We start from the raw sequence: 26,873 nt of genomic DNA, 5'->3' as shown, positions 1-26,873 counted from the left end.
TGTAATGGCAGCCATCGGTTCTGGTGAGTGTTGATCCCTCAGGGAGGTGGTGGTAGTTGGCCTCTGAACACTTTATGAGGATTATTTACACGTGTAGGTGTCAAATATTTTCTTCATGATCTTTGCGCAAGATTTCATTTTCGGATTTTGACAATTTTTTTTTTTTTTTAATCTCCACACAATTGTTTCAAGTGCTGATGAACATTTGCACATTTGCATGTTTTTTTGCTGCACCATATTTATAAATTATAGTGGTGCTACACATATAATATTTTTTTTACAAAGAACTAGGAACTGCCTGAAGCTAAAAGACCTGCCTAAAGGACTCTACATCCAAAGCTTGCATCAGATGAGGCCAAAATGTCCACCAGCCAAAACTTAAACACGGAAATAGAAGACCAAATAGGAGCCTGCAAATCTGGGAAAGAGCGGCTTGGTGCCAAAAAGCCCAAGAAGCACTCACAGTTCTAGTAGACACATTGACAGGGTTAAAAGGGTCTGTCTGACACACCTACAGGTTGTGGGACAAGAAGCCGGAGCACCCCTTTGGAGTGCATCTGGGATGACAATGAGGTAATCACAGTCTGAGTGGAGAAGTAGCTGAGAGAGAGATTCTCACAGCCCTAGTCACATCCAGACAATGAAGGACAATTTCCTGCTTGTGGACTGGAGCAGGACAGATGGATGGAAGAATAATGTCCTAATTAAGGAGAGTCCCTTAAGGAAAAAGGGAGTCCTGGATTCAACAACAACCTAACCCTGTGCACAACCAATAAGAAGTTATTTAAAGAATAAGGCTACCAGTTCAGACACCTGATGATAGCTACAAGAAAAAACAGTTTCTGGGTGAGCGTAGAGAGAGGAATATCTATAATAGGTTCAAATGGCCATTTCTGAAGTGCAGCGGACCAGATTCGGGCTCCCCAGAGTCACTGGAGAATGGATGGAGGAGCTTCATGTTGGACCCCCTATACTAAAGTCCTAAATCAACAATTGAGAGGCCAGCGGTGTCAGAACCAGAAGAGAAAGGGCAGAAACCTAACCCTTAATAGTATTTAGGGTTAAAACGCTAGTCAAAGAGGGAGAAAATTTCAGTGTGTGCTATAGGTTTCTTCTGCTGAGAAACATGGGTGCTCTTGCTACAAGTAGCACCTTTAAAAATATTATTAAGAACCAGTCAGAAAAGACATTGTCCGTCAAAGGCCATGTGGATCAAATGCTTCCTGCACAAATGTTCAGCAGTCCAGCACTTTAGCCAAAGAAACCTACACAAATTTGAGACACAAGCCAGAAATGAGATAAGAGGTTTCCAGGAAACCATCACAAATGAAGGTTAATGCTATAGCCAAGTACTCCACATTTGCCCTTTAAGACTGGTGCATCCTCCATCACTGTAGTAAGCATCTTGCTAAGAAAGGAAAGCGTTGGTTCCACAGTAGAAACACAACACTTCTGTGCAAAATAAATGCTTAAGGGAGTAAACAGTTTTTCAAGAATAGAAGGTGCGAAGGCCTTTGTGACCTTAGGAATTTCGAATGACCCAAAGCTGGAGACAGCACTGGTAGAAGCAACAGGCTGATCCATTTGTTTTAAATGGTGCACACTGCATCAACAACAGCCAAAATGGTCTCTTAATTTTGGCGTAATAGCAGTAGACTATGACTCTTTAGGAGCAAGTCATCAGTCAAGGACTGAGGTGATTTAGAATCAGAGTCTATGCAGTGGTGGCTCTGGAACCACTAGGGCAGGAGTGCGCTTGTGGCCTTTGCAATCTGAGTCAGGAAACAAGAAGGTGATTTGGGCAATAAAGACCACTGTAAAGACCTAAGACTAGAGGACCCAGCCATACCTAACAGAACTAAAGACTCCAAAAGCAGAGGGCAGCATGACTCTAGGCTGCAGAGTAATAGTAAGACTGCGACTTTGAAGGGGTAAACGAATCAGTCAAGGACTGGAGTAATGAGAATCAGTCTCTGCAACCAATGGCCCAGTAGTCACTATGGATGTGGGCAAATCAGACACAGAAACTGCAGGAAAGGGTACTGAAACGCATTTGCGGCAAATAACTGGGTGGGATGATTTGGGCCATAAAGTATTGCATGACATAATAAAAAAACAGGCAAAAAATGCAGAGAACCCCTCCACACTTGACAGAGCTGAAGAAGCAGATATCACCAATACCAGTAGATGCACTGCAATTAGCCCTGTAGCCTTTAGGACTGAAAACAACATCATATGAATAAAATATATGTCGGGCACGCTTAGAGCTGGCTTTTGTAATGGTTTTCACTTTTGTTGTATATAGATTGGAGTTATACTAAGCTTTTTTTTTTTTTTTATATACTCCATGATTGTGTATCAAATTCCTGCCAGGCTGCAAATTTGTTTAGTTGTGTGGCTGTCTAACTCCAGAGTGACCGAAGAGCCAGGAGGAAGAACAGCACTAGGCAATTACTGTTGCTACAAGGTATTACCTGGAGAACTGATGATCGGGAGGCTGTAACACAATACCTTCAGAGATGTGGGTGTGACGCTTCTGGTGAGTTTTGAGTTGGATAGGTATTTGTGTGTAACTGAAATCGTGGCTTTTGGGAGTGCTATCATCATTCACATCCATCTTCCTAAGACAAAACTGATTCACGCTGGTAGGAGATACCCTGGGCTGGACTAAAGTTTTTTCCCAATGTCCAGTGGCGTACCTAGAGCATTTGGCACCCGGGGCGGATACTATATCTGTCACCCCCCCAACTTTAAAATGTAAAAACGCCCACAAAAATTTGTAATGTTTTCAGGAATATTTATTGCACAAATTTCACAGCCTCCCATCACAGTGCCCCTTGCAGTGGCCCTCCGTCTCTCTAATCACAGTGCCCCCTTTTACACTCTCTGCCTCCCCTGCACAGTCCTACCTTCAGCATAAATAGCTAATATTATTAGCAATGTGTTTAAGTTTGAGTAAGAGATTGGAGACTTGCTAAAGGAGATGGTCAGAGACTGCGGACATGATACAGGAGATGGCCAGAGACTGTAGACATGATACAGAAGATGGCCAGAGACTGTAGACATGATACAGAAGATGGCCAGAGACTGCAGACATGATACAGGAGATGGTCAGAGACTGCAGACATGATACAGGAGATGGTCAGAGACTGCAGACATGATACAAGAGATGGTCAGAGACTGCGGACATGATACAGGAGATGGTCAGAGACTGCGGACATGATACAGGAGATGGTCAGAGACTGCGGACATGATAGAAGAGCACTAGGGGGGCCGGAGAGCACAGGCGAAGCAGAGAGCACTGTTGGAGCTGAAGGGCACGGTGGGGGGGGTAGAGAATTAAGAGGGGGTTTGGAAAGCATTGCAGGGGGGTTGGAAGGCGCAGGGGGTGGAGAGCACTGGGGGGGACAGGGAGCACTTGGGGGGGGCGGACAGGGAAAACCAAGGGGGGTGGAGAGCACTGGGGGGGGACAGGGAGCACTTGGGGGGGCGGACAGGGAAAACCAGGGGGGTGGAGAGCACTGGGGGGGACAGGGAGCACTTGGGGGGCGGACAGGGAAAACCAGGGGGGGTGGAGAGCACTGGGGGGGACAGGGAGCATAGGGGGGAGGGAGATTAAAAGCAATGTGGGGAGCTTAAGAGCACCGGGGGGGGGGGGGCTAAAGAACGGGGGGGGTCTTCCTGCAGGAGGGAGAGGAGGAGAATCAGTTATTCAGCAGCTGCAGGACCAGGAACCTTTCCTTGCTCTATTTACCTTCCCTAACAATCAGGGACACTGTCCTTGACCTACCACTCGCTCCAGGCATGCCTGAATGACGGTGTCAGAGAACAGTTTGTAGAAGGATTGGCACATCTGCAAATGCCCAGCAAATCCAAAGATTGGCACATCGAAATTTGCCAATGCTAATGCACTTGTGCACACTGGCAAGATCCATGCACCAATGTTCATGCAATGTGTGACAGATGCTGGTGCCCACTGGCTGCTGCCCCATCCCCCTCCTATCCAGCATACACACTTGGGCACTTACCTTCTTCCCGCCGAGGCTCCGCCCCTTCTTCCAGCCGAGGCTCCGCCCCCTTCTTCTCGTCGCGGCTCCGCCCCCTTCTTCCCGCCGCGGCTCCGCCCCCCGCTAGCAGTGCGGACTGAAGGAGCTGCCAGCCTGCCACCGCAGCTGCCTTCACACTGCATACGGGACACGCCGGGCAAGACGCCGGCTGACACCCCCCAGTGCGTGGCACCCGGGGCGGGCCGCACCCCCCCCCCCCCGTTGGTACGCCACTGCCAATGTCTAATCCTTCTGTAGGTAGCAGTACAACTTGAACTGACTTCCTGTGTCGCTCAATGGACGAGAAAGAAATACCCTTATATAGTGCAAATATGGATCATTTTGAATCCTCACCTGCCCTGTTTTTCATTATCCAGCAATCTTTGCACCTCTCGAAGTCTGCATTCAAACTGAGTCTTTTCATCCTCTAATGAGCTTCTCCAGCTCTCCCACTGGCGTTCCTTTTCCAGTAGCTCGTCGTTCAGTGCTTCTAGATCCATTACCTGTTCCTCCAACATAGTGCATGTGGTTTTTAGGGCTTCCATTGTCTGCAATCATAACACCACAAATGACAAAATAATTAACAAGAATTCTGGCTACGATCTTGTAACAAAGATATCGATCATGTGCCTAAAGGCTTGAAGCTAATGTCTGCTCTACTTAAGGAGAGGAACAGCCAAAGCTCGGTTTACTGTACATCTCCTGTGGATTACAGGAATGCAGTTCGTTCTGCACTCCTGTGAGCCATTTTCAGCAGAGAGTGGGCTGAAGTCCACTCTCTACTGACATCACAGAAGTCGGTCCAGGCACCGTGTCATCACGACCACGGAGTCGGGATCCGTCAGGAGCCCGGATCGAGACCCGGCTCAGCCTCTCGGCGAGCTGCTGAGAGCCTGAGCCGGACGCTCCCCACCCTTTCACAGCCCAGCGCTCCTGTGAGCGAGGAGGGTGCAGAGCAGAGAGCTGCTGACTGACAGGCAGCAGCTCTCTGCTCGGAGAGCTGTCAGAACCGAGCAATCCGCAGTGTTTGATCGCCCGGCTCTCAGGGTAGAGGCGGCGAGGGAACAGATGCAGCATTGGACCAAACTTCTCTTTTAATCAACTATCACAAACAATTTTTAAATTTTTTTTTTTAAAATACTTTATTTACATCAACTAGGTTACAGGGTAAAGAAGTACATCTTACAGCAATCAAATATAATCACAAACTATTAAAATTAAACAGAATTTATATAGCAGCAACAGTTTGCACATCGCTTTACAAAACAAAGGGAGACACTACATCTACAAATTGATTCAAGCTTTTGGGGGCCTTGCTTGTGAGAGTTTACATAAAATATTTTATCTATGAAACATTTGTGTGCCAGTAACAGAATAGGCCATCACAAATCCCCTACTGCAAATTAATAAATTAGGATTCTCACAGGGGTTTTTTGCCAGTATATTGGAGATATACACTTTCATGAATTAAAAAAAAAAAAAAAACAAAAACAGTAAAGTTAGCCCACTTTGTTTGTATAATCTGAAAGATGATGCTACACAGAGTAAAATGATACCTAACATGTCATGCTTTAAAATTGCGCACACTCGTGGAATGGCGACAAACTTCGGTACTTCAAAAACTCCATAGGCAATGCTTTAAAAAAAATGCTAACGGTTACCCGTTTCAAGTAACAGAGGAGTTCTTGTGCTAGAATTATTGCTATCCCTCTAATGACTGTGGCAATATCTCACATGTGTGGTTGGAACACCGTTTACATGTGCGGCCGTGACTTGCATAAGCATTCGCTTCTGGACGCTAGCATGGAGGGACGGGGCGCTTTACATTTTTTTTCTTATTTATTTTTTTTTCTCACTATCAATTTAAAAAAATGTTGATCACTATTGTTGTCACAAAGAATATAAACATCCCTTGTGACAGTAATAGTCAGTGACAGGTGCTCTTTTCGAAGGGATCTGGGGTCTTTTTTTTTTCTTAAATATGGCGCCTTCCGGGTTTTTTTTACATCGGAGACCCGATCAGAGCCGAATTTGGCTTTGTTTGGGTCTTCGGCCAGCTGGCAGGTCGCTCGGGCCTCCCGGTGGGACGAGTGACCCGGGCGAAGGCAGTGGGAAGGGGGGTCGTCCCTTCCCGCTTCTTGTAAGGACAGCCGAACAGTTGCTCAGCCGCAGTGGTTGTCATTACAAGAAAGCCAACCGCCGGCTCTAAACAACGGTACCGGAGTGATGCCCTCTAGTTGCAGGCATCACCCCGATACAACCTCCTGAAGCCGAGGCTGCATATTTGTGTTCCGTCGACGCAAAGGGGTTAAGCTTTCACTGGGCTAAGAACTCTTTTTCTGATAGCACTGGGCTAATCGCCAAGAAGTAGCCATGTTACAAAGAAAGGGGAATAAGTCAACTGAACAGAATGGCAGTGCACCAGAGGAAAAAGCGAGCAAGTGCTGCTAGGGAGGGGCATGGGTAAACTACAGGTTTGCTTCAAAAAGTTTAAAGCAATACACAAACTGACACTCAATGATGGACACAGACTGAAGGCAACTGGCACAATCAGGTTGCAGTGGAGGAAAACAGACTGATTTGCAGCTCTGAATGGGCTACACTAGATTTTAAGTTAGAGATCAACTTTGCTTTGTACATCTCAAGATTTCATTTTCAAACTTGACTGCAGTGTGCCTGTAGGTTGTCTATCAACACTTATGTGAAGCCCTGAAGTTAATGTTGTTCAGATCAAATTAACATAAAGGAAATGACAGATACAAAAGAGTTACTGCCCCTACATACCTGCTATGGAGTTTAATCACTGTGTTTATGTATTACGAAAACAAAAGAAAGTTGAATGTGTTTCATACAGTATATACAAGAAAACAACAGAAGGGTGTTAAGATCAATCCTTTTGGTCAAGTGAAAAACTAGTACTTTGTCCCAAAGAAGAATATACAATACCTGTTTCTGACTAGTGAGCTGCATCTCCCGCTCTGTAATTTCACGTCTCAGGTGATCCACTTCACTACGGAGTTGTATAATTTCCTCTGTGGCCCCTGAAACATCGCTCAGCTGTTTAGTCAGAAAGAAGTTTTGATCATTTAGCTCTGCATTTTCTTCACTTATACGGTTCAGTTGATCTTCCAGATCTGTCAGAACCTAGTGTACAAAAAAAAAAAAAAATAGATATACACACTTCTTACTGATAGAAACACGCTTACATTTTACAAAGACAAAGTCACATAAGTAGATGTGATTGTTCTCTTTGGGTACTGTCAGAGTAGTGTTCTGCCACAATGGGGTTGATTTTCTAAAACTGGTATCCACACAATACTGGTTCAGGAAAAAGGGGAAAGCCAGTACTAGGGAATCAAACTGCGCTGCCAGATCTTAAATCTATCAATCTTTAATTGCAGCCAGTGACCTCGCTAGGGAGACTCACTTTTATTTGTCCTGATGACTATTTTCACTGAGACAATAGGTGAAGGGAAGTCCAAAAATTTTAGAGCTGCCACCAGAGCAAGGGATGAGGGTAAATTATCCAATGGAGACAAATATTTTGATGACAGCTCTTTAACAGCTTGCCATCTGGCCACAGTACATTTAGTGCATTGGCAGGCAGGATAACATACATGTACAACATCCTTCCTCTTCTAGATTAGGGGCGTGCAGAGCCCCGCTACCGCGTCCGCTGTATCCATTAGAAGCAATGGATTGCGGCTCCCAATACTACTTTGCAATCACATCATCACAATGTCAACAAAGCTGTTATGAGTGAATTAATTTTATTCATAACAGCTGTGACTCCTTTAGTGATGCTTTGATTGGCACACAACTATCTCATGGCTCCTGGACCAATCACAGCACCCCGTAATAGCTGGGGGCCGATCACAGCAAACAATAGTAAATAACAGCTGTTATGAATGTAACCCATTCAAACCAGTTCAAAACATTGCTGTTAAGGGGATCATCACTGTAACAGCAATCAAAGTGTAACAAAAAAAAAAAAAAAAAATCTGTTGCGTGGGGGTGGGGGTGGGGGGGTTGTACTGTCCTGGCATTTTAAGGGCCTCTAGAAATGAAATAGGTTGTCACTGTCAGTACATCAGGACTGAACAATTTTCAAAAACAAATATATATATATATATATATATATATATATATATATATATATATATATATATATATATATACCATAGTTTGTGGACGCTATAACTTTCACACAACCCAATTAATATACATTTATTGGGCTTTTTTTTTTAACCAAAGACGATATCATGTAAGAGAATATATCATGGCTTAAACTTATGAAGAAATTTGATTTTATTGCATGTTGTGTTTTAAAACAAATAGTAGAAAATATTAGTTTTTTTTTTCTTTTTTTCAAAAATGTTGACCTTTTTTTGTTTATATAGCAAAAAATAAAAACCCAGCGGTGATCAAATAATACCCAAGATAATGCTCTATTTGTATGAAAAAATTATAAAAATGTAATTTGCGTGCAGTGTTGTATAACCGTGCAAAATGGCCTTGTCCTGAAGTAGGGAAAATCTGCTGGAGGTCAACTGGTTAAAATTGCAAAATCCTCCACTTTGAGGAGATTTCCTCTCATTTCCTTTTGTCTGTTGAGAACAGGAAGTACAGTAAAGCCGACAGGAGCTTCAACCCTTCCCTATTCAAAACTTGAAGCTTAACTTCAGCCTTACTTTGAACCTTGCACGGTTGTAAAGGCTCTCTCCTGTACTGAAACTTCCTAGGACATCTCTGCATGCAAATACAGCCTGTCTCAGAATGACCAATCTTCAAGACTAATATCCATCCATCATATCATATTTTGCATAATAGAGGGCTCTTGAAAAAGAGTACTTTGATGCTTTCAAGAAGCAATGCATAGCCCCCTGTTGGCCCTTCCTACCAGCCATTAACTGCTTGCATTGCATATATGTAGCCCTGCCCCCTTGAGGGTGGCTGGATTTCTTACCTTTTTGGGTCCCCTGGGTTACCGATAGCAACTGCATGCAGAATCTTAACACTTTACTTTCTAGCTCAGTCAATAAACAGTCTAGGGATTACTGTTTTTGTTGTTTTATTTTAGATGGGGATGGGAGAAGGGATGAGTAGGATACTCCAACACTTGAACTATTCACAATGGTGAGGACTTCTATCTGAGAATGCGGATAGGCCGCAGCTTCATCCTGTCACTAGATGAATCTGAGGTAATGTTCTTAAGCACTTATCTTCGGGGCACTCGCCTAGTACCCCCTTTCTATCCACCAGTTGACACCAGTCCTCTGACTACTCTACTCCAGAGTGGCCCCCTTCCTGGTCAGGCCCTTAGACATGATCCCCTGTACTCAAGACACTGCTTTTCAGGTTCTCCAGTGTCTCAACTCCTAGACAGCTTTCCTGGACCTCTGGGTTCAGCTCCACACTTCTTGTGTAAGTCTGTTGGTACCTCAAGCTAATTCGGATGGGACTTTTTAGGCAAGTGTAAACAAATTGAACAAGTATAAAGTAAGTAAATAGTGTAGAATTTAATACTTAAAAGCATGTACAAGGTAAGTACATAAAGTGATAGGGTTATAGACCCTTGTGAAGGGGTGTGATAGGTAGAAGGTTGTGACACGTGGTTATGGTGACTTAAGGATGTATCCCTCTGTCATTCCATGCTTCTTGCTTGGATTTTCAGATCAGAGAGTGTCTCCTATGTTCCCAACGCGTTTCGGCTCATATAGAGCCTTTCTCAAGGGTGTCAGTCACCAGTTATATATCTGTTTTAATCCTTGTATATTGGGGTGGCTCCCTTCTAGCACAGCGAGAACCTTTGCATTGCTTACTAGCTCATTATGAAATACTTACCTTAGAACGAAGCCCCGCAGTGCTGCCTGCTCACCGGTGACACGGCCGACATGTTCGGCCGTCCTGCTTCTTGGTTCGCATCCTCTGGCCATCTGATTGGCCGGAGGCGCGATGACATCACTCCCGCGTGTGTGTGCGGGTGGCCGTTCCTTCAGAGCGCATGCGCCAATGACGTCATCGGCTGCATGAAATGTAAATATCTCCTAAATGGTGCAACTTTAGGAGATATTTACAGTACCTATAGGTAAGCCTTATTAAAGGCTTACCTATAGGTAAAAGTTATAAGAGTGGATTTACAGCCACTTTAAGTGGCTAGGAGCAAAATAGCAAAAAGTGTTGCTGTTATTTTCCTTCTAGGCACATTCTAAAAAAAAAAAAATGTATCTTTCAAGCAATTAATTGTGTTATTTTGCACATTTTATATCCTCCAAAAAAAAAAACATTATTGGTGCCATACTCCAAAATGCCTGTAAGCCAAGGGAACTCTCACCACATCCCTAGTATATATAAAGTTAGAAGGAGACAGGTGTTTCCAAAACAACGGACTCTATATTGGCCCCATGAGACCCGTATGTATACACAGGATACACCAAAAGTGGGACTTTCAAGGTAAGGTTCACTTGGCATGTGTAGATAAATAATAATACAAAACAGTAGATAAAATACAATAATTTTATTAATACATAATTGACATAAAGATTAATCAACAAAGATGCAAAGCATCAATACAAGTATGCAAGATTGTGCAATAAAAAATGGATTTAAGAACCATATCCTTTGGTAACCGGGTCACACATTTTTTATTGCACAATCTTGCATACTTGTATTGATGCTTTGCATCTTTGTTGATTAATCTTTATGTCAATTATGTATTAATAAAATTATTGTATTTTATCTACTGTTTTGTATTATTATTTATCTACATATGCCAAGTGAACCTTATATCCTCCAAAGTTTTTATAATGTCTAAGCCCTGCAGCAGGGGGACACTTTTGAAACCCCAAAATAGTTTGCTTGTTTTAAAACGTTTATACATAGTTCGGGTGGTTGAAAAAAGACACAGGTCCATCTAGTTCAACCAATTTAACTTTTGGTTCATTCATTTGGCGCTCTTTTTGGATTTTGTATATTTAGGCAATAAGGAAGTCCCCGGCCTCAACACCACCTTGTCACCGTCAAGGTTTTTTTTTTTGCCATGTAAAGCTGTCAAGTTCATACACTAACAATGCAGAGGTGATATAGCTACATGGAAATCAACCTTGTAGAGCAGAGAGAACAATGTCTATATTAGATTCAAACAGCAACTCTAGAGAGACAACAAGGGAACCAGATTCAGATCCCACAAAGTCACAGGTCAATGAACTGGGGAAACAATGTGGGAGACTCCTTGCAAAAAAGGTCTTAGTGGGAAAGTGTGCAGCCAACGATCTCTGAAACAGATTGGATAGTGCAGAGACTTGACCTTTAAAGGTGCGGAGAGAGCCAAACGTTGATTAAAATTAAAATGCAAGAAGAGGAGGTATTTGTTACACAGAGATGCTTCTTGGATGGAAGCTCCTGGACATACACCAGGTGAAGTACATTGTCCATGTCTGATGATAAACCTTTCTTGAAGTGGACTTCCGAACCTTTAGTATCAAAGGAACCACAGACTTTGATATGCTCTTATCCCTTAAAACATAGGTTTCGACAGCCATACTGTTAAAGCTAGGGACCGAGAAAAAGAATGGCCCTTGAGATAGAATATTCTGACAATCTGGTGGGGCCCATGGGGTGTCTGCCAGGAGTCTTAACATTGGAGTACCTGTGTCAGACCAGAGGACACCTTAATCTTGATCCTGCAAAGCAGACATGAAAGGAGTTTCGGGGAGGGTAAGGCCTGCCATGGCAAAACTTCTGGTTTCTTCTTGATGGTTAGCAATGCCACTGCCACAGTGTTGTCTGAGTGAAGCAAGAGTGGATGACCCTATACTAAGGGGGGGTCGAACATTGCTGTTGAATAGTAGACGAGACTCTTGACAACAACCAACTCCGCTGCACCAAGGTCCCTAGGACTTCTCCACCAGCCCAACAGCCTGGCACCTGAAATGGGAATCTTCCAAAATAGGCCGTGCCGAGCTGGCAACTGCCAGTGGCACTGGATCCAGAGGACAGTGATTCTCGGCTTCCATAGGGCTCACACAGGTATGAGATATGCATATTCACAACTATGCAACTATGAAACATAATGACATTCAAAAAATGGTGCTACCAAAAATTAGGTTAATTCATTTACACATCAGAGCTTAGACCGTAGGACAGGTGAGTAGGACAGGTGAGTGGCTGTTTTTTAAAGTCAGCAGCTACACTTTTTTAGCTGATGACTTATTTTTTTTGATAGGTGCCAGGAGCTCTTCTTTAATGTGATTCATATTGACCCTTTCTATTTGGCTACACATAGCCGAGTAAATGTTACTGATATATGGCATGATAACTTTTGTTGAATATGATAATCTTTTAGTATGATATAGATAGTTAAAGTGGTTCTAAAGGTCTTTTACCTTCATGCATTCTAAAAACTGTGTGCAGCAGCCCCCTAATACTTACCTGAGCTCCATCGTAATCCAGCGATGTGCACGACAGTACCTTAGTCATTAGATGGGCTACCTTAGTTTACTTTTTTTTTTCCCCGGTCTAAGAAGTTTTTTTTTACATTAAATATCTGTTGATTTTGCCAGAATACAATATTGGTCACTTCATGTAAACATATGACAAAGCACAAAACAAACCTATTTTTCTTCTGTAAATTACTAATCTTATCAATCCACCATGTGTTCAACATGAACAAAGACATATTTTTTTTTTTTTAAGCCCAGCCAGCGTGACATCCACAGATCCATCTATAGATTCAGTGGAGAAAAAATGGTAGCCACAAGGAGACAGGAAGTTTAAAATTATGTGCTGGCTGTCCTAGATGTGTATGTGCCTAACAACTGTATTCTCAACAATCAATCAGATGAACCATTTAGAGGCTCACACTGGTGTAATGACAAGCAAGTCACTTCCACAGTAATCAAGATTATCAACTCAAGAACTGCTGAGAAATATTTCCCATGAGGAAACAGAAAAAAACTGTCAAAAATGATATCGAATTCCATTTATAAGGGACCCTTTTTGTAAATTCAATTCCTTTAGCATTTTCACCTGTAGCTATTACAAATGTGGGACGGGAGACCCAGGAGAGCCGCGGAAGGTGGCTGCTCCTTGTAATGACAATCGAGCGGCTGCATCGGATGTCATTACAAGAATGCCCAAACAACGGTACCGGGCAATGACTGTAGTTGCAGGCATTACTCCGGTACAACCACTTGAAGCAATATCGGTCATATTGGCAAGTTTGTGGCCGATACTTAAAAAAAGCTGAATATCGGCCACCGATAATCGGTCGATCTCTATTCGCCTTCATACATTTCATTGGAACGGCACCAAACAAAAGTTCCAGCATCATCACCCTGCCCAATGCAGATTTGTGGTTCATCATTGAATATCACTTTCATCCAGTAACCACAGTCCATGAATGCTTTTCTTTAGCCCACTGTAACCTTGGTTTTTTTCTGTTTAGGGGTTAATGACGGTTTTCCTTTGGCTTTTCTGTATGTAAATTTCCTTTAGGCGATGTCTTACAATTCGGTCACAGACATTGACTTCAGTTTCTGACCATTTGTTTCTCATTTGTTTTGTTGTGCATTTTCTGTTTTCAAGGCATTTGGCCTAAAGTTTTCTATCTTGACGCATTGATGTCTTCCTTGGTCTACCAGTACGCTTCCCTTTAACAACATTCCCATTTGCTTTGTACTACAGATTTTAGACACAGCTGACTGATAACAACCAACATCTTTTGTAACATTGCGTGATTATTTACCTTCTTAACTAAGTTTTATAAACCTCTTCTTTGTTTCAAGGACATCTCTCGTGTTGGAGCCATAATTCATGTCAATCAGGCTGGTGTAACAGCTCACCAAGGTGTGCAAGCACTTTTTTTTTTAACTGCAGACTAACAACAGATATAATCTGATGCAGATGTTTGTTTTAGAACTGCAAAGTACATGGAAATTTCATATTATTTTCCTCCGAATTGAGCGATTCCTTATTTTTTGCTCTGCTTGATCTGCAAAAACAGTTGCAATTGACTACAGTTTTCTTTCGTTCATTTTTTTTTTAGTTTCTCTTAAAGCCAGAAGGTTGGAATGTTCAATGAAAATAGTTTTGAGGCATGTCTGTTAATCGTTTTTTTTTTTCTACATATTTAAACAATTGAATCAACCTTTTCCAAGAGTGGTGATGCCATACTTTTTGCTAGGGGTTGTAGGCAGAATGATCAGTAAGGGAAATCTAAAAGTGCAGTAATACAAATAATCCCATAAGAATTCATCTTTCACTCATCTGGTTGTAGTAGACTGAAAGCTATAAAAATTTAACAAGTCTAGTTTCTAGGTGATTAAAAAAAATATTTTAGTTTCTTAGACTGAAACTAGCAATAATTCTCATTAACTATTTGGTGCTGCCCCAGACTAACTAAAAAAACCTTGTAAGTAGTCCCACCAGTAAGTAGTCGTTGCAAAACGGACAAAACCATATTCAAATCCCACGGAGGCAAAGGAGCCCTCTTTGGAGGAGCCAGATGACGCACCCCTTGAATAAAGGTGCGAATCAGGGAATTAGTCGCCAAGGGGCGCTGGAAGAAAATGGCCAAGGCCGACACCTGACCTTTAATCATGCCCAACGCCAAACGCTGTACCACACCTTTCTGCAAGAAAGCCAACACCCTCGCCACCGAAAAGGAATGGAGATGCAACCCTTGTGACTCACACCAGGCAATGTATGTCTTCCAGGTATGATGATAAATCTTCCTTGAGGTAGCCTTCCGAGCTCTCAGCAAGGTAGGAATTACAGCATCGGAGAGACCTCTGTCTCTTAACACCTGGCCTTCAACCCCCAAGAAGCCTGTACAGCCAGAGACCGTAAAGCAGGATGGAAGATCGGCCCTTGAGACAGCAGATCTTCTCTAAGAGGTAGCCGCCAGGGAGGCTCGACGACCATCTTTACAAGGTCTGCGTACCAAGACCGACGAGGCCAGTCCGGGGCCACCAGAATCCCCTTCCCCTGTTCCAAAGCCAACCTGCGGAGGAACCTGGACAACAGTTGAATCGGGGGAAAGGCATAAATCAGCTGATACCGGTGCCACCACCAACGCATCCGTAGCATCTGCCAGAGGATCTCGAGCCCTGGCCACGAACCTTTCCACCTTTATTTGCTGAGACGAGACGCGAACAGATCCATGTCCGGAGTCCCCCACCGTGCACACAGGAGCTGAAACACCTCCGGATGCAGGGACCATTACCCCTGATCCAAGGACTGACGACTCAGATAGTCCGCCTGGCAGTTCTCCACTCTAGGAATGTGAACAGCGGAGATAGCTGGAACGTGCGCCTCGGCCCAAGTCAGAATCTCTGCCACTTCCTTGGCCGCCCGGGCACTTCTGGTGCCCCCCTGGTGATTGATGTAAGCCACAGCTATGGCATTGTCGGTTTGAACCCGAACCGGGCAACTGTGCAACCGAGTCGCCCAATTGAGCAGGCAGAGTTTGATTGCCTTTAGCTCCAGGACATTTATCGGCAAGCAGGATTCCTCCGTCGACCACGTTCCTTGGGCACAATGAGTGTCCAGTACTCCACCCCAGTCCATCAGGCTGGCATCCGTGGTGATCACAGTCCACAACAGGGACAAAAAAGACTTGCCCTGGCTCAGAGCGGATGACAGAAGCCACCACGACAGTTCCAACCTTGTGAGACGGCTCAAACACACCATCCTGTCCAAGGACTGTGGATCCCTGTTCCATTTGGCAAGAATCTCTGCATGCAGAGTCCTTGTGTGAAACTGGGTAAACGGGATTGCCTCGAAAGCTGAAACCATCAGCCTTAGGGACCTCATGCAGGTTTGCAGGGAAGAGAAATCGTTGTCCCTGAGGGACCTGATCTCGCCCTGCAAGGTCTGAAGTTTTTCCTCTGGGAGAAAAACCTTCTCTTGGGCGGATTCAAGGACCATGCCCAGGTAACTGAGACGGACTGACGGGGTCAGTGCCGACTTCTGGAAGTTGACGGTCCACCCAAAATCCTGGAGCGTTTGAACCATGACTGTCAGATTGCCCGACAGAGTGGCACACAAGCTCGTCCTCAACAAGAGATCGTCCAGATAACCGAGGACCGCAATCCCCCCCTTGCGTAGCAGAGCCAGCACCGGGGCCAGAACCTTGGTGAAGACCCTGGGAGCCGAAGCTAGACCAAAGGGTAATGCCACAAATTGAAAATGCTCCTCTGCCACTGCAAAGCAGAGATACCGCTGATGACCTTCATAGATAGGGATGTACAGATACGCATCCTTCAAGTCGATGGAGGCCAGAATATCTCCTTGACTTAAAGACGCCACCACCGACCAGATTGATTCCATCCGGAACTTCTGCACCCGCATAAAGCGGTTCAGAGATTTGAGGTCCAGAATCGGACGTACTTTGCCCTCCTTCCCGGGCACTGTGAACAGGTTTGAATAAAACCCGCCAACTCTGTCCCGCTGTGGAAAAGGGACAATAACGCCCTGTGCAAGAAGATCTCGCACTGCCCCCTTCGAGATCCTTTGAACGATCCGGGGACAGTCGGAGATTTGATGGAAAGAACCTGTCTGCTGGGCGAGACCGAAACTCAATCTTGTACCCTGAATGAATCAGTTTGTAAACCCATTTGTCTTGAACTAGAGACGTCCAGGGTTCCCGAAAGTAACGCAGACTTCCCCCCACCCCTGAAACAGGTGAGGGCGTCCCTTCATGCGGAAGAAGACTGGGCTGCAGCACCGGACTAACCAGCCTTGGGCTTACCAGACCAGGACTTCTTATTACTGCCGGAGGCTTTGAAAGATTTTCCTTTTTCCTGTGCCCCTGTGGTACGAAAAAGCCCCCAGTGAGCCTTGAATGAAGGACCCTGCCGCGCGCGGGGTGCTTTACCCTTCGCGGATTGGGGCAGAAGGGTACTCTTACTCCCTGTGAGACGCTTGACCATCTCATCCAAGGAGTCTCCAAAAAGGCGTTCCCCTAAATAAGGGAGATCAGACACGGTCTTCTTAGAGGCATGGTCTGCCGACCAGCTCTTTAGCCACACCATGCGGTGGAGGACAATCCCCACCGCAGGCAACCTTGCGACCAGGGGAGAATCGTCCAGGACCGCGTCACACAGATACATCATGGCCTGGGCCATTTGGTCCGTGAGCTCGATGAGAGTCAGGGGAACCGACTCTGCCAGCAAGTTGCTCTGAAGCACCTTGATCCATTCCGCAACTGTCTAAGAAACCAGCACGGAAGCAAACACAGGCTTGAGGAGCGAGCCCGCCACCAAGTACATATGGCGGGAAAGTGACTCCACGCGCCTGTCCATCGGGACTTTGAACACCTGGGAGTCCTCCACAGGCACCACCGTGGATTTATTCAACCTGGAAACAGTGTGGTCTACCTTGGGGGACACTGTCCAGCGATTGGAAACTGGATCCACAAAGGGGTAGCGGCATTGAAATCGCTTAGGCACTGCTAGCACGTGCTTAACGCGTCACCACTGTTCATTCACAATATCGTGAAACTCCTCGGGGCAGGGGAAAACCTGACCCAACTTCTGGGCTTTGCGGGAGCCGAAGACAACCCGCTTTCCTGACTGGGTGGGCTCATCATCAATATTCAAAGTCTCCCTGATGGAGCGAACAAGTGCTTCAACCAAAGCGCGTTCCCGCGCTGCAGCGGAGGAGGACTCATCCTCCTCACCGCCTGAGTGTGAGGACAGGTATCCCTCAGGGAGGGCAGTGTCCAAGGCAACCACAGCAGGCTCTGAATCAGAAGACTGAGAGGCCATAGGCCGTTTTTGAACATGAACTTGTGACATGATGAGATCAACTTTGGACACCAAAGTTTCAATGGCTGCAGATAAAGATGCTAGGGAAGGTGATCCGGATGTCCTGGATGCACACACCAGATCAGTGGGGAAATTATCACTCTGGAAATCCATTTTGGCAAAGATATAAAAAAAAAAGGACCGCTGACCATTTAAATCGGCAATGGCGGCCTGCGTTGCCGCTGGAGTCCCCTTTTTAATAAGCAGATAAACTGATTAAAGCAAAAGTGTCTGAGGAAATTCCCCAAAAGACCAAAGACCCCCTTACTGTGCCTTGGAGAGAGATAGACAAACCGCTCTCCACGCTTCTCTGCAGCAAGTGAAAATGGCAGGAGCAAGTGACCAAACATCACTAGAGGCCGAAGTGCCCTGAGCCACACAAACAGGGTGCCAATAGAAAGTATAGGGGAAGCACAGGGAAAATGGCCGCCGCCCTCACAATGCGGCTGCCAACACCCAAGATGGCACCGGAAACGGCGCCAAAAGCACACAGCAAGGCAAAAAAATGGCTGCTGCCCTTAAACTGATGCAGCAAGGCTGCCCACACCCAAATGGCAGCCGAAAACTGCGCCAGCAATCAGGAGCCCAGGAACCCTGGCCACCGCGGGAATTCACCACAGGAAGCCCCCCAGGACAAGGTAGGAGCCATACACTGCCCCCCCCCCCAACCAGTGGACGCAGCTAGAGCGCCCCCATATGGAGCAGGGAGAGGCAGAATCTGTCCTGACCGGCCAGGGGGATATCACAGAGACCGCAGCTCTGCCATCCCCAGGAGTGGGCCCACATCACCCCCCTCACAAGACTGTCCCAGGGACACGGGGGGTAGCTTCACTCACCATACCATGGACCGCGGGCTCCGCTCCCATACAGCTTGCCTCCCACTCTGAGTGGGGGTGCTGTCAGCCAAGAGGGGACCCTGCAACTCAAAGCAATCTAGGTTGATTGCGTCCCGGCAAAGATGCTCCCCGCAGGCTCGGCCCCATGAGTCGGGGCACAATCGTGGCGAGGCCTGGGCGGGCCACAACCTGCGCACGCTCGTTGGCCAGGCTGGGGTACCATAAGGATCTAGATTATCCAGTGTGAAGCCCAGTCCAGCTGTCGCTTGTAGTTCACCAGGAGGATCCCCCTGATACTAGCTAGCGATAGAGAGCGAACAAAAAATGAAATAAACATTTCTCAAAGAAAAAAGAAAAACTGAGACCGGAGTCCCAGCAAGGAAACCTAGGTCCTACTCCTAAGCTAGGACGCAAGAAACTGATTAGTAAGCTCTATGTGTCTGGGGGTAATGTCTGAAGGGACAGCCCCTAAAGGTGTGTCTAGTGAAAGTTTTTTAATGAAGTTTCACTACCTAGCCTGCTCCTGCAGAGGGCACCATTACCCAATTGTAATGAAACTTGGAAGGGCTGCATCTGTCAGAGGACGTAAGAGAAATAAAAATTAACCACAGTTACATAATAATTATTCTCGTTGACAAACAATATATGGATTTAAAGCGACCAGGCCACAATACAAAAGTTACTAAGCAAAGCTCTTTCGATAAAAAAATAAATAAATAAAGCAGATACATATCTAATCTGTAAAAAGCTGCTCCATTAATGGGAAATGATTATTCAAATACCCACTGGGAAATCAACAGTTCTGGGAGTGTCGGTCTCCCAGATCACCAGACCACCCCCCAGATCACCTACAGCTCTCGCTAGTTCCTTCTGATGACCTCAATGTAACTATAGGATAGAATGCTTTTTTTTTTGGGGGGGGGGGGGGGTTTGGCTTGGTCTTTATACTAGCCTTGTGCTATACATTCATATGTTTTCTGACTACTAGCCTTGTGCTATACATTCATAACTTTTCTGACTACTAGCCTTGTGCTATACATTCATATCTTTTCTGACTACTACTAAGTGATACATTGTACTTCTTATACTCTGATACAAAATATCTACATCTTTCTATTCAGTGCTGCGTTATCCTACATGCTCAGACATTATTTACCACAAGTGTCCTCCCCTGGCTTCCCGTCTCACTGCCGTGGACTCATGTTCCTTCAGCTCCCGGGTCAGACAATTTGCGCTTCCACCATATGGCAATGTCGCTTTCACCAGTGAAATATGGCTCCATGTAAGTATTGGGTCATACAATTGTTGAAAATCCATACTTGCTGATTTATCTCCAACATCTATTGGTTTTTGACATTACATACAAGTCTTTAATTCCTTTGACAGGTTTACCTGTACATACTCCTGATGAGTGGGCTACAGACCCACGAAACGCGTCGAGTTTTCTACTATGTTGTGCATTATATTTAAGAAAATTTGTGTGTATCCTGCTCACTCCATGTTATATGATTTTTTATATCAATATTGCTGTTGAAATCTTGCCATGCCATACTTTGTACTCCATCTGTTGGTCAATGCATGTTTTTGCTTACATGTTTTTAACTCATTAAAATCTACTTTTATGCATCAGCGACTCATGCATCCACTTCATTTAAAGTCCCATCTGGGCCATTTTTCTCTTTTTTGCTTGATTTAGGGATGGAAGTGGATGTAATAGACAACATCAGACCATTTCCCAGTTTTTTTTATTATCAGGTACATTTTAATAAGAATGCATAAGAATACTATGTTGTCTTTGATCTAGAAAACAAGTGGAGCCCCTGGCTCCTTTTCACAAGCTGTACAGTTAAGTCTGAAGTGCCAGGCAAATAATGCTGCAGGACCACATCTCACAATTTGCCTGGTGTCACCCTACTTCTGAGCTTCCTCCCTAGGATGTTTCCTGCATTTATATCATTCCCTCCAAAAGACTTCCGAAACACAGACAATCAGGGGGTGACAGGATCACCTCCTGATGACATGATAGCGGCTCTACCACAGATAGCTTTTCTGAGCACTGGCTAATGTGAACCTAGCCTTAAGGCAGACAGACTGTGGGAAATGTACAAAATGTAGCTAGTAAAAAGGAAAAGGACACTAAAAAGTATGTAATTATTACTCACTGTACAACTGTCCCTCAATGTATCAAACTTGCGTTGAATCTCATCTCGATGTGACTAAGAAAACAAACAAAAAGATACAAAAGATAATAGCATTTAGCTATTCCCTATTGCAAATCAACAGTACTGTTTTTCTAGATGAATAGCTGATTACCCTTAAGGCTTGGATTTCTTCCTCAGCCTCTGCAGTGGTGTCTTCTAGCTCAGTTTTTGCTTGGTGTAGCTGACTATCCAGAGAAGAACGTGCAGACTGTAGGGAGGCAATCTGGGATTCCCTTTCCTGTAGCGTCAGCTGCAGCTCAGTCAACTGCCTCTTCAGCTCCAGCTTCTGCTCCTCATGCTCCAGACTAATCTGGAATGAAGACCAAGATATGATTAGCTAGTACAGTAAATCTACACATTCTCTAGCTTCAATAATCAAAAGAGCTGCATATATACAGTAAATTAGTTTAATATTTAAAGCCGCATTAGTTGGCTTACAAATGCAGGAAAATGTCCATTCTTTTTTTTTTTTTTTTGAGTCTCTACAGTTTTGCTCCTAAAAGTAGGAGTCCTGGTTGAGACTTCAGGAGTAGACAGGGGAAAAGAGACAAGTATTTTGTCCAGCCTAGACACTGTTATTAATATTCTAGTGCAGGGTGTTTCCACGTTGAGGCCCATGAGCCACATGCAGCCAAGGAAGTCTATGAATGCGTCATGACACAAAAACATAAACTTAATTAAAAAAACTGAATTTTTGTAAAATCTTACCTGTAAAATTCCTTTCTCTGAGTCCTCCGACAGTCGCCGCCTCTTCATATTCGTCACAATGGGGTATTAGACTTTGCTCCGAAGGAGTAGCTAGGCAACAGAATATGTTAACATTAAAGCTTTTAACATATCCCACCCTCAAGGGTTGGTCCCCTCAGTCAATACCCTCCTACTTCCTGCAACCATATCTCAGTTTCAGTGGAATAGCAGTAGAGTATATAACCAAAACCCCAAAAGAGGGGCGGGGGCGGCGACTGTCGGAGGACTCAGAGAAAGGAATTTTACAGGTAAGATTTTACAAAAATTCCGTTTTCTCTTACGTCCTCCGACAGTCGCCGCCTCTTCATATTCGTCACAATGGGGACGTCCCAAAGCAGTGCAAACATGAGGGGTGGGAAACGCATCCGCGCCGTAAGGCAACGCAGTCTCCGCATCAAAGAAAGGAACCTTACCAAAGGAAGGAAACCAGCTGGGCAAAAGGAAAAAACTTGCTCAACAGTAGCAACAACACAGGAAAAACAAATAACCAGGGGATAAAAGACATATCCCAACAGCCAGGGATCCCAACAGGTGATCCTAGGGAACAGCCGCACTAAGAACCTTGAGGCCAAAGGAAGAATCCGCCGATGCCTGAACATCTACCTTGTAGAATTTTGTGAAAGTGTGTACGGTCGACCAGGTCGCCGCCTTTCACACCTGGGCTACAGAAGCCCCATGACGACAGGCCCAAGACTTACTCAGAGATCTAGTAGAGTGCGCCTTCACAGGCACAGGGGGAACCTTCCCCTGCAAAGCATAGGCCTGTTCAATGGTCTGCCTGATCCATTTGGCGATGGTAGAGGCCGACGCCGCCATGCCCTTCCGAGGACCCTCTGAAAGAACAAAGGAATCAGTTTTTCGAAAAGACTCAGTCGATTTAAGGTAAACCCTTATCGCCCGAACAACATCCAAAGAATGTAGTCTCACCTCTTTCGGATGTTTAGGCTTCGCGCACAGCGAAGGCAAGACAATATCCTCATTGAGATGGAATTCTGAAACTCGCTTCGGAAGAAAAGAAGGATTAGGTCGCAAGACCACCTTATCCAAGTGAATAACCAGATACGGAGACTTGCAGGACAAAGCCGCCAGCTCCGACACTCTGCGAGCCGAAGTGATCGCAACCAAAAAGGCGACCTTTTTGGACAACATAGACAACGAGATCTCCCTGATCTGTTCAAAAGGAGCACGTTGTAACACAGATAGAAAGAGATTCAAGTCCCAAGGGGGCAGAGGATCCCTCCTAGGAGGAACCAGATGCTGCACTTCCCTGAACAAAAGTGCCAACCAAGGAGTTGGAAGCCACGGGACGTCGAAAAAGAACGGCCAGCGCAGACACCTGACCCTTTATCGTAGCCAGCGCCAAACGCTGATCGACACCTGTTTGAAGGAAGGACAACACTCGGGAAACCGAGTACGTGCGGGTTGAAAACCCCCTGGACTCACACCAGGCAAAATAGGCCTTCCAAGTACGGTAGTAAACCTTCCCAGAGGAAGACTTCCTCGCGTTGATCAAGGTATGAACGACCTCAGGGGAGAGACCCCTCTCCTTCAGGACCTCGGTCTCAACAGCCAGGCCGTCAAAGCCAGCGACTGTAAAGCAGGATGGTATATCGGCCCTTGAGACAGGAGATCGTCTCGAAGAGGCAGATGCCACGGGGCGTCGACCGCCAGATTCACGAGGTCTGCGTACCAGGACCGGCGTGACCAATCCGGCGCCACAAGAATCACCGTGCTGCGTTCCGAGTGTAACCTGCAAAGGAACCTGGACAGCAACTGAATCGGTGGAAACGCGTACATCAGCTTGTACTGATGCCACGGGGCCACTAACGCGTCCGACGCGTCTGCCCGAGGGTCGCGCGTCCTTGCCACGAACCTTCTCACCTTGTTGTTGAGACGAGACGCGAACAGGTCCACATCTGGAAGACCCCACTTCGCGCACAACATCTGGAAGACAGCCGGGTGGAGAGACCATTCCCCCTGATCCAGGGTCTGGCGACTCAGATAGTCCGCCTGCCAGTTCTCCACCCCCGGAATGTGAACCGCCGTTATCGCCGGGACATGAGTCTCGGCCCAGGACAGAATGTCGGCCACTTCTCGGGCCGCTCGGGCACTCCCGGTGCCCCCTTGGTGGTTGATGTAGGCCACCGCCGTGGCATTGTCCGTCTGCACCCGAACCGGGCAGCCCTGCAGCCGGTCCGACCAACGATGAAGACAGAGATTTATCGCACGCAATTCCAGAATGTTGATCGGAAGGGAGGACTCCCCCTCCGACCAAGTTCCCTGGGTGGACAGAACGCCCAGAACACCACCCCAGCCCGACAGGCTGGCATCCATGGTGATCACCGTCCACGAGATAGGACGAAAAGACTTGCCCCCCGACACCATCGGGACTGGAGCCACCACAGAAGGTCCCTTCTGGTGCGATGGCCCAACGAGATTTGAAGATCCAGAGATTGAGGTCGCCCGTCCCACCTGGACAGGATCTCCGCTTGGAGACCCCGCGTGTGAAACTGGGCGAAGGGAATCGCCTCGAAGGCCGAGACCATCAATCCCAGACATCTCATGCACGTCCGCAGAGACGAGTGCGGAAAGTCCCTGAGGGACCCGATTTCCTCCTGAAGAGTTCCGAGTTTGTCTTCCGGCAGGAAGACCTTCGCCTGAACCGAGTCCAGGATCATTCCCAGGTAGGGAAGACGAACCGACGGACTCAGTGTCGACTTTGGAAAATTTATCGTCCAACCAAACTCCTGCAGAGTTTGCAGCGTGACAGACAGGTCCTTCACCAGACCCTGGCTGGTCGCAGACCGAACCAGAATGTCGTCCAGATACCCCAGGACAGAGATGCCCTGGGCTCTCAATAATGCCAGAACCGGTGCAAGCACCTTGGTGAAAACCCGCGGAGCCGAGGCGAGACCAAAAGGTAACGCCACGAACTGGTAGTGATCCTCCGCAATGGCCAATCGAAGGTACCTCTGGTGACCCTCGAAAATGGGGATGTGAAGATACGCATCCTTCAAATCGATGGAGGCCATGAATTCCCCTGGAACCAGGGCAGCCACCACCGACCGCAGGGATTCCATGCGGAACTTGCCCTCCTTCCTGGGCACGGTGAACAGATTGGAATAAAACCCCCGAAATCTGTCCCGATGAGGCACCGGAACCACCACTCCCTGAGCCCTCAGGTCTCGCACCGCCAGGTGCAGGTCCCGTAAACGCTCTGGAGACAGTTGAAGATTTGAGGGAAAAAATCTGCTCTCCGGCCGAGAGAGAAACTCGATCTTGTAACCAGATCGAACGATCTCCTGAACCCACCTGTCCCGCACGCGGGCCAACCAGGGTTGAAGAAAACCGAGCAAGCGTCCCCCCACCCCAAAACTGGGTGAGGGCGCCCCTTCAGGCCGCACTGTTATGGGCAGCGGGTCCGGACTGACCGGACTTCTATTTACCAGACCAGGGCTTCTTTTGAGAGCCTTGTCCCTTGAACGGTTTGCCCTTGTAGTGCGACCGAAAGGCACGAAAGGACCCCTGAGGGGGCCGAAAATTAGCATGCTTCTTCCCAGAAGCCCCCTTAGCCTTGGGGAAATGGGGCAAGAGAGTGCTCTTACCTCCGGTGATCCCCTTAATCAACACATCCAAGGACTCCCCAAAAAGGCGAGACCCATCATAAGGCAGATTGGCTAAGGTCTTACGTGAAGATTGGTCCACCGACCAACACTTCAACCAAACCAGGTGGCGAGACAACACCGCCACGCTGTGTACACGTGCAGCCAACGGGACTAAGTCCAAGTCCGCATCACACAGATACATGACACCCTGGTGGATTTGATCCACCATATCCAGGGTCGCCGGCGAGGCCGAATCGGCCACTAGGACGCGCCTAAGCATCTGCGTCCAACTTGCGACAGCCTGGGCCGCCATGAGAGAGGCAAACAGAGCTTTAAGCATAGAACCCGTAACAGAATAAGTATGACGGGCAAGAGACTCCATTCTTCTATCCGTGGCATCACGGAACACCGGGGAATCCTCTGCAGGAATCGCAGTGGATTTGTTCAAAACCGCAATTGCGTGATCCACCGGGGGTGGTACACACCACCGTTCATCAGTGGAAGGCGAAAAAGGATAACGCAGCTTGAACCTACTTGGCACAGCAAAAGGTTTGCGTAAATTGCGCCACTGTTCCTTAACAGCGCGCTGAAAATCATCATTGCAGGGAAAAACCTGCGGCGTCCTGTGTTTTCTCTGCGTCCCATAAGCCGCCAAGGCAGCGGGGGGACACACTTCAGCCTGCAAACGCAGCGTTTGTTTTATGGAAGCAATCAAGTCATCCATGATTGCAAGCTCTTCAGGCGAGCCAGGGGGAGAATTATCAACCCCCTCAACCTCAGCCTCCACCTCGGACCCCACTAGATCCAGGGAGGAGCGGGACCCCGATAAGGAGACCCCCGCCATAACAGCCCCATCACCTTCACCCTCAGAATCAGAGGAAATAGAAACTCTGGGTCTTTTAGTAGATTGAGCAGCCACCAGCATCTGCACCTGAGCAGCAAGGCCGGCCACAATAGTGGCCAAATCCCCCCCTGGGGGGGAAACAGCGGTCCCCTGGCTTTCCACCAAGGTGGCAGGAAATTTGCCCTCCTGAGAATCCATTGCCCCAATATGATATGCCGGAGAATAAAGGGTTAACTGCCCCTTTAACAAGCGCAGCGAGCGCAGCCCACTGCACCACACACAAGCACAATGAGACCCCCACAGGGACAATAAACTGACACAGGCAATGGATAGCAAGAACAGAAGGATAAAACCTGAGGAGACCCTCGCCGCTGCTGCTGCCTCGATCGGTGTACCCAGGAGAAGAGGAAGTGATGAGACCAGGGCGCTCTATTAAAGCCTATGGGAGGCTACAAGAAAATGGCCGCCATGCATGTAGAACATGCGGCCGGGGCGAGTGCAAGGCAAAATGGCGCCGTTTGGCGCCGAAACCGCCGCTCCTACAGTACAGTAATGCACATAACACCATCCATATATAAAAAAACATGGCAGATCGCCGCAGCGATCGCTGTATTGTGCCCAAACATGCCACAAAACATGCCCCACAGCACACAGCTTCTCACACTGAACAAGGCTGACACAGACAGTGTCACACAGCTCCCCCCCCCCCCTTGCAGCCCGCAGCATGCAGCAGAGTGATAGGGAGACAAACAGTGTGAACAGAGGCAGGTTACACAGTCCCAGACT

At 46.7% G+C, this 26,873-nt stretch overlaps 1 protein-coding gene across 5 annotated transcripts in view; it reads right to left on the bottom strand.

Moving 5' to 3' along the window:
- The window catches only part of CIT (citron rho-interacting serine/threonine kinase), a 429,539-nt gene that overhangs the window by 189,333 nt on the left and 213,333 nt on the right, over nucleotides 1-26,873 (bottom strand). For all 5 annotated transcript variants that reach the window (XM_082258872.1, XM_082258873.1, XM_082258874.1 and 2 more), the window contains 4 exons: nucleotides 21,004-21,201; nucleotides 20,853-20,906; nucleotides 6,993-7,190; nucleotides 4,401-4,594 (listed from right to left, as the gene is read on the bottom strand). In XM_082258872.1, the coding sequence (XP_082114998.1) occupies nucleotides 4,401-4,594; nucleotides 6,993-7,190; nucleotides 20,853-20,906; nucleotides 21,004-21,201 (644 nt within the window). The remainder of the gene's footprint in view (nucleotides 1-4,400; nucleotides 4,595-6,992; nucleotides 7,191-20,852; nucleotides 20,907-21,003; nucleotides 21,202-26,873) is intronic.

This window comes from Pelophylax lessonae (genome assembly GCF_965119305.1).
Source record: "Pelophylax lessonae genome assembly, chromosome: 1".
Classification (NCBI taxonomy): domain Eukaryota; kingdom Metazoa; phylum Chordata; class Amphibia; order Anura; family Ranidae; genus Pelophylax; species Pelophylax lessonae.
This window is presented reverse-complemented; position numbering and strand designations above follow the sequence as displayed.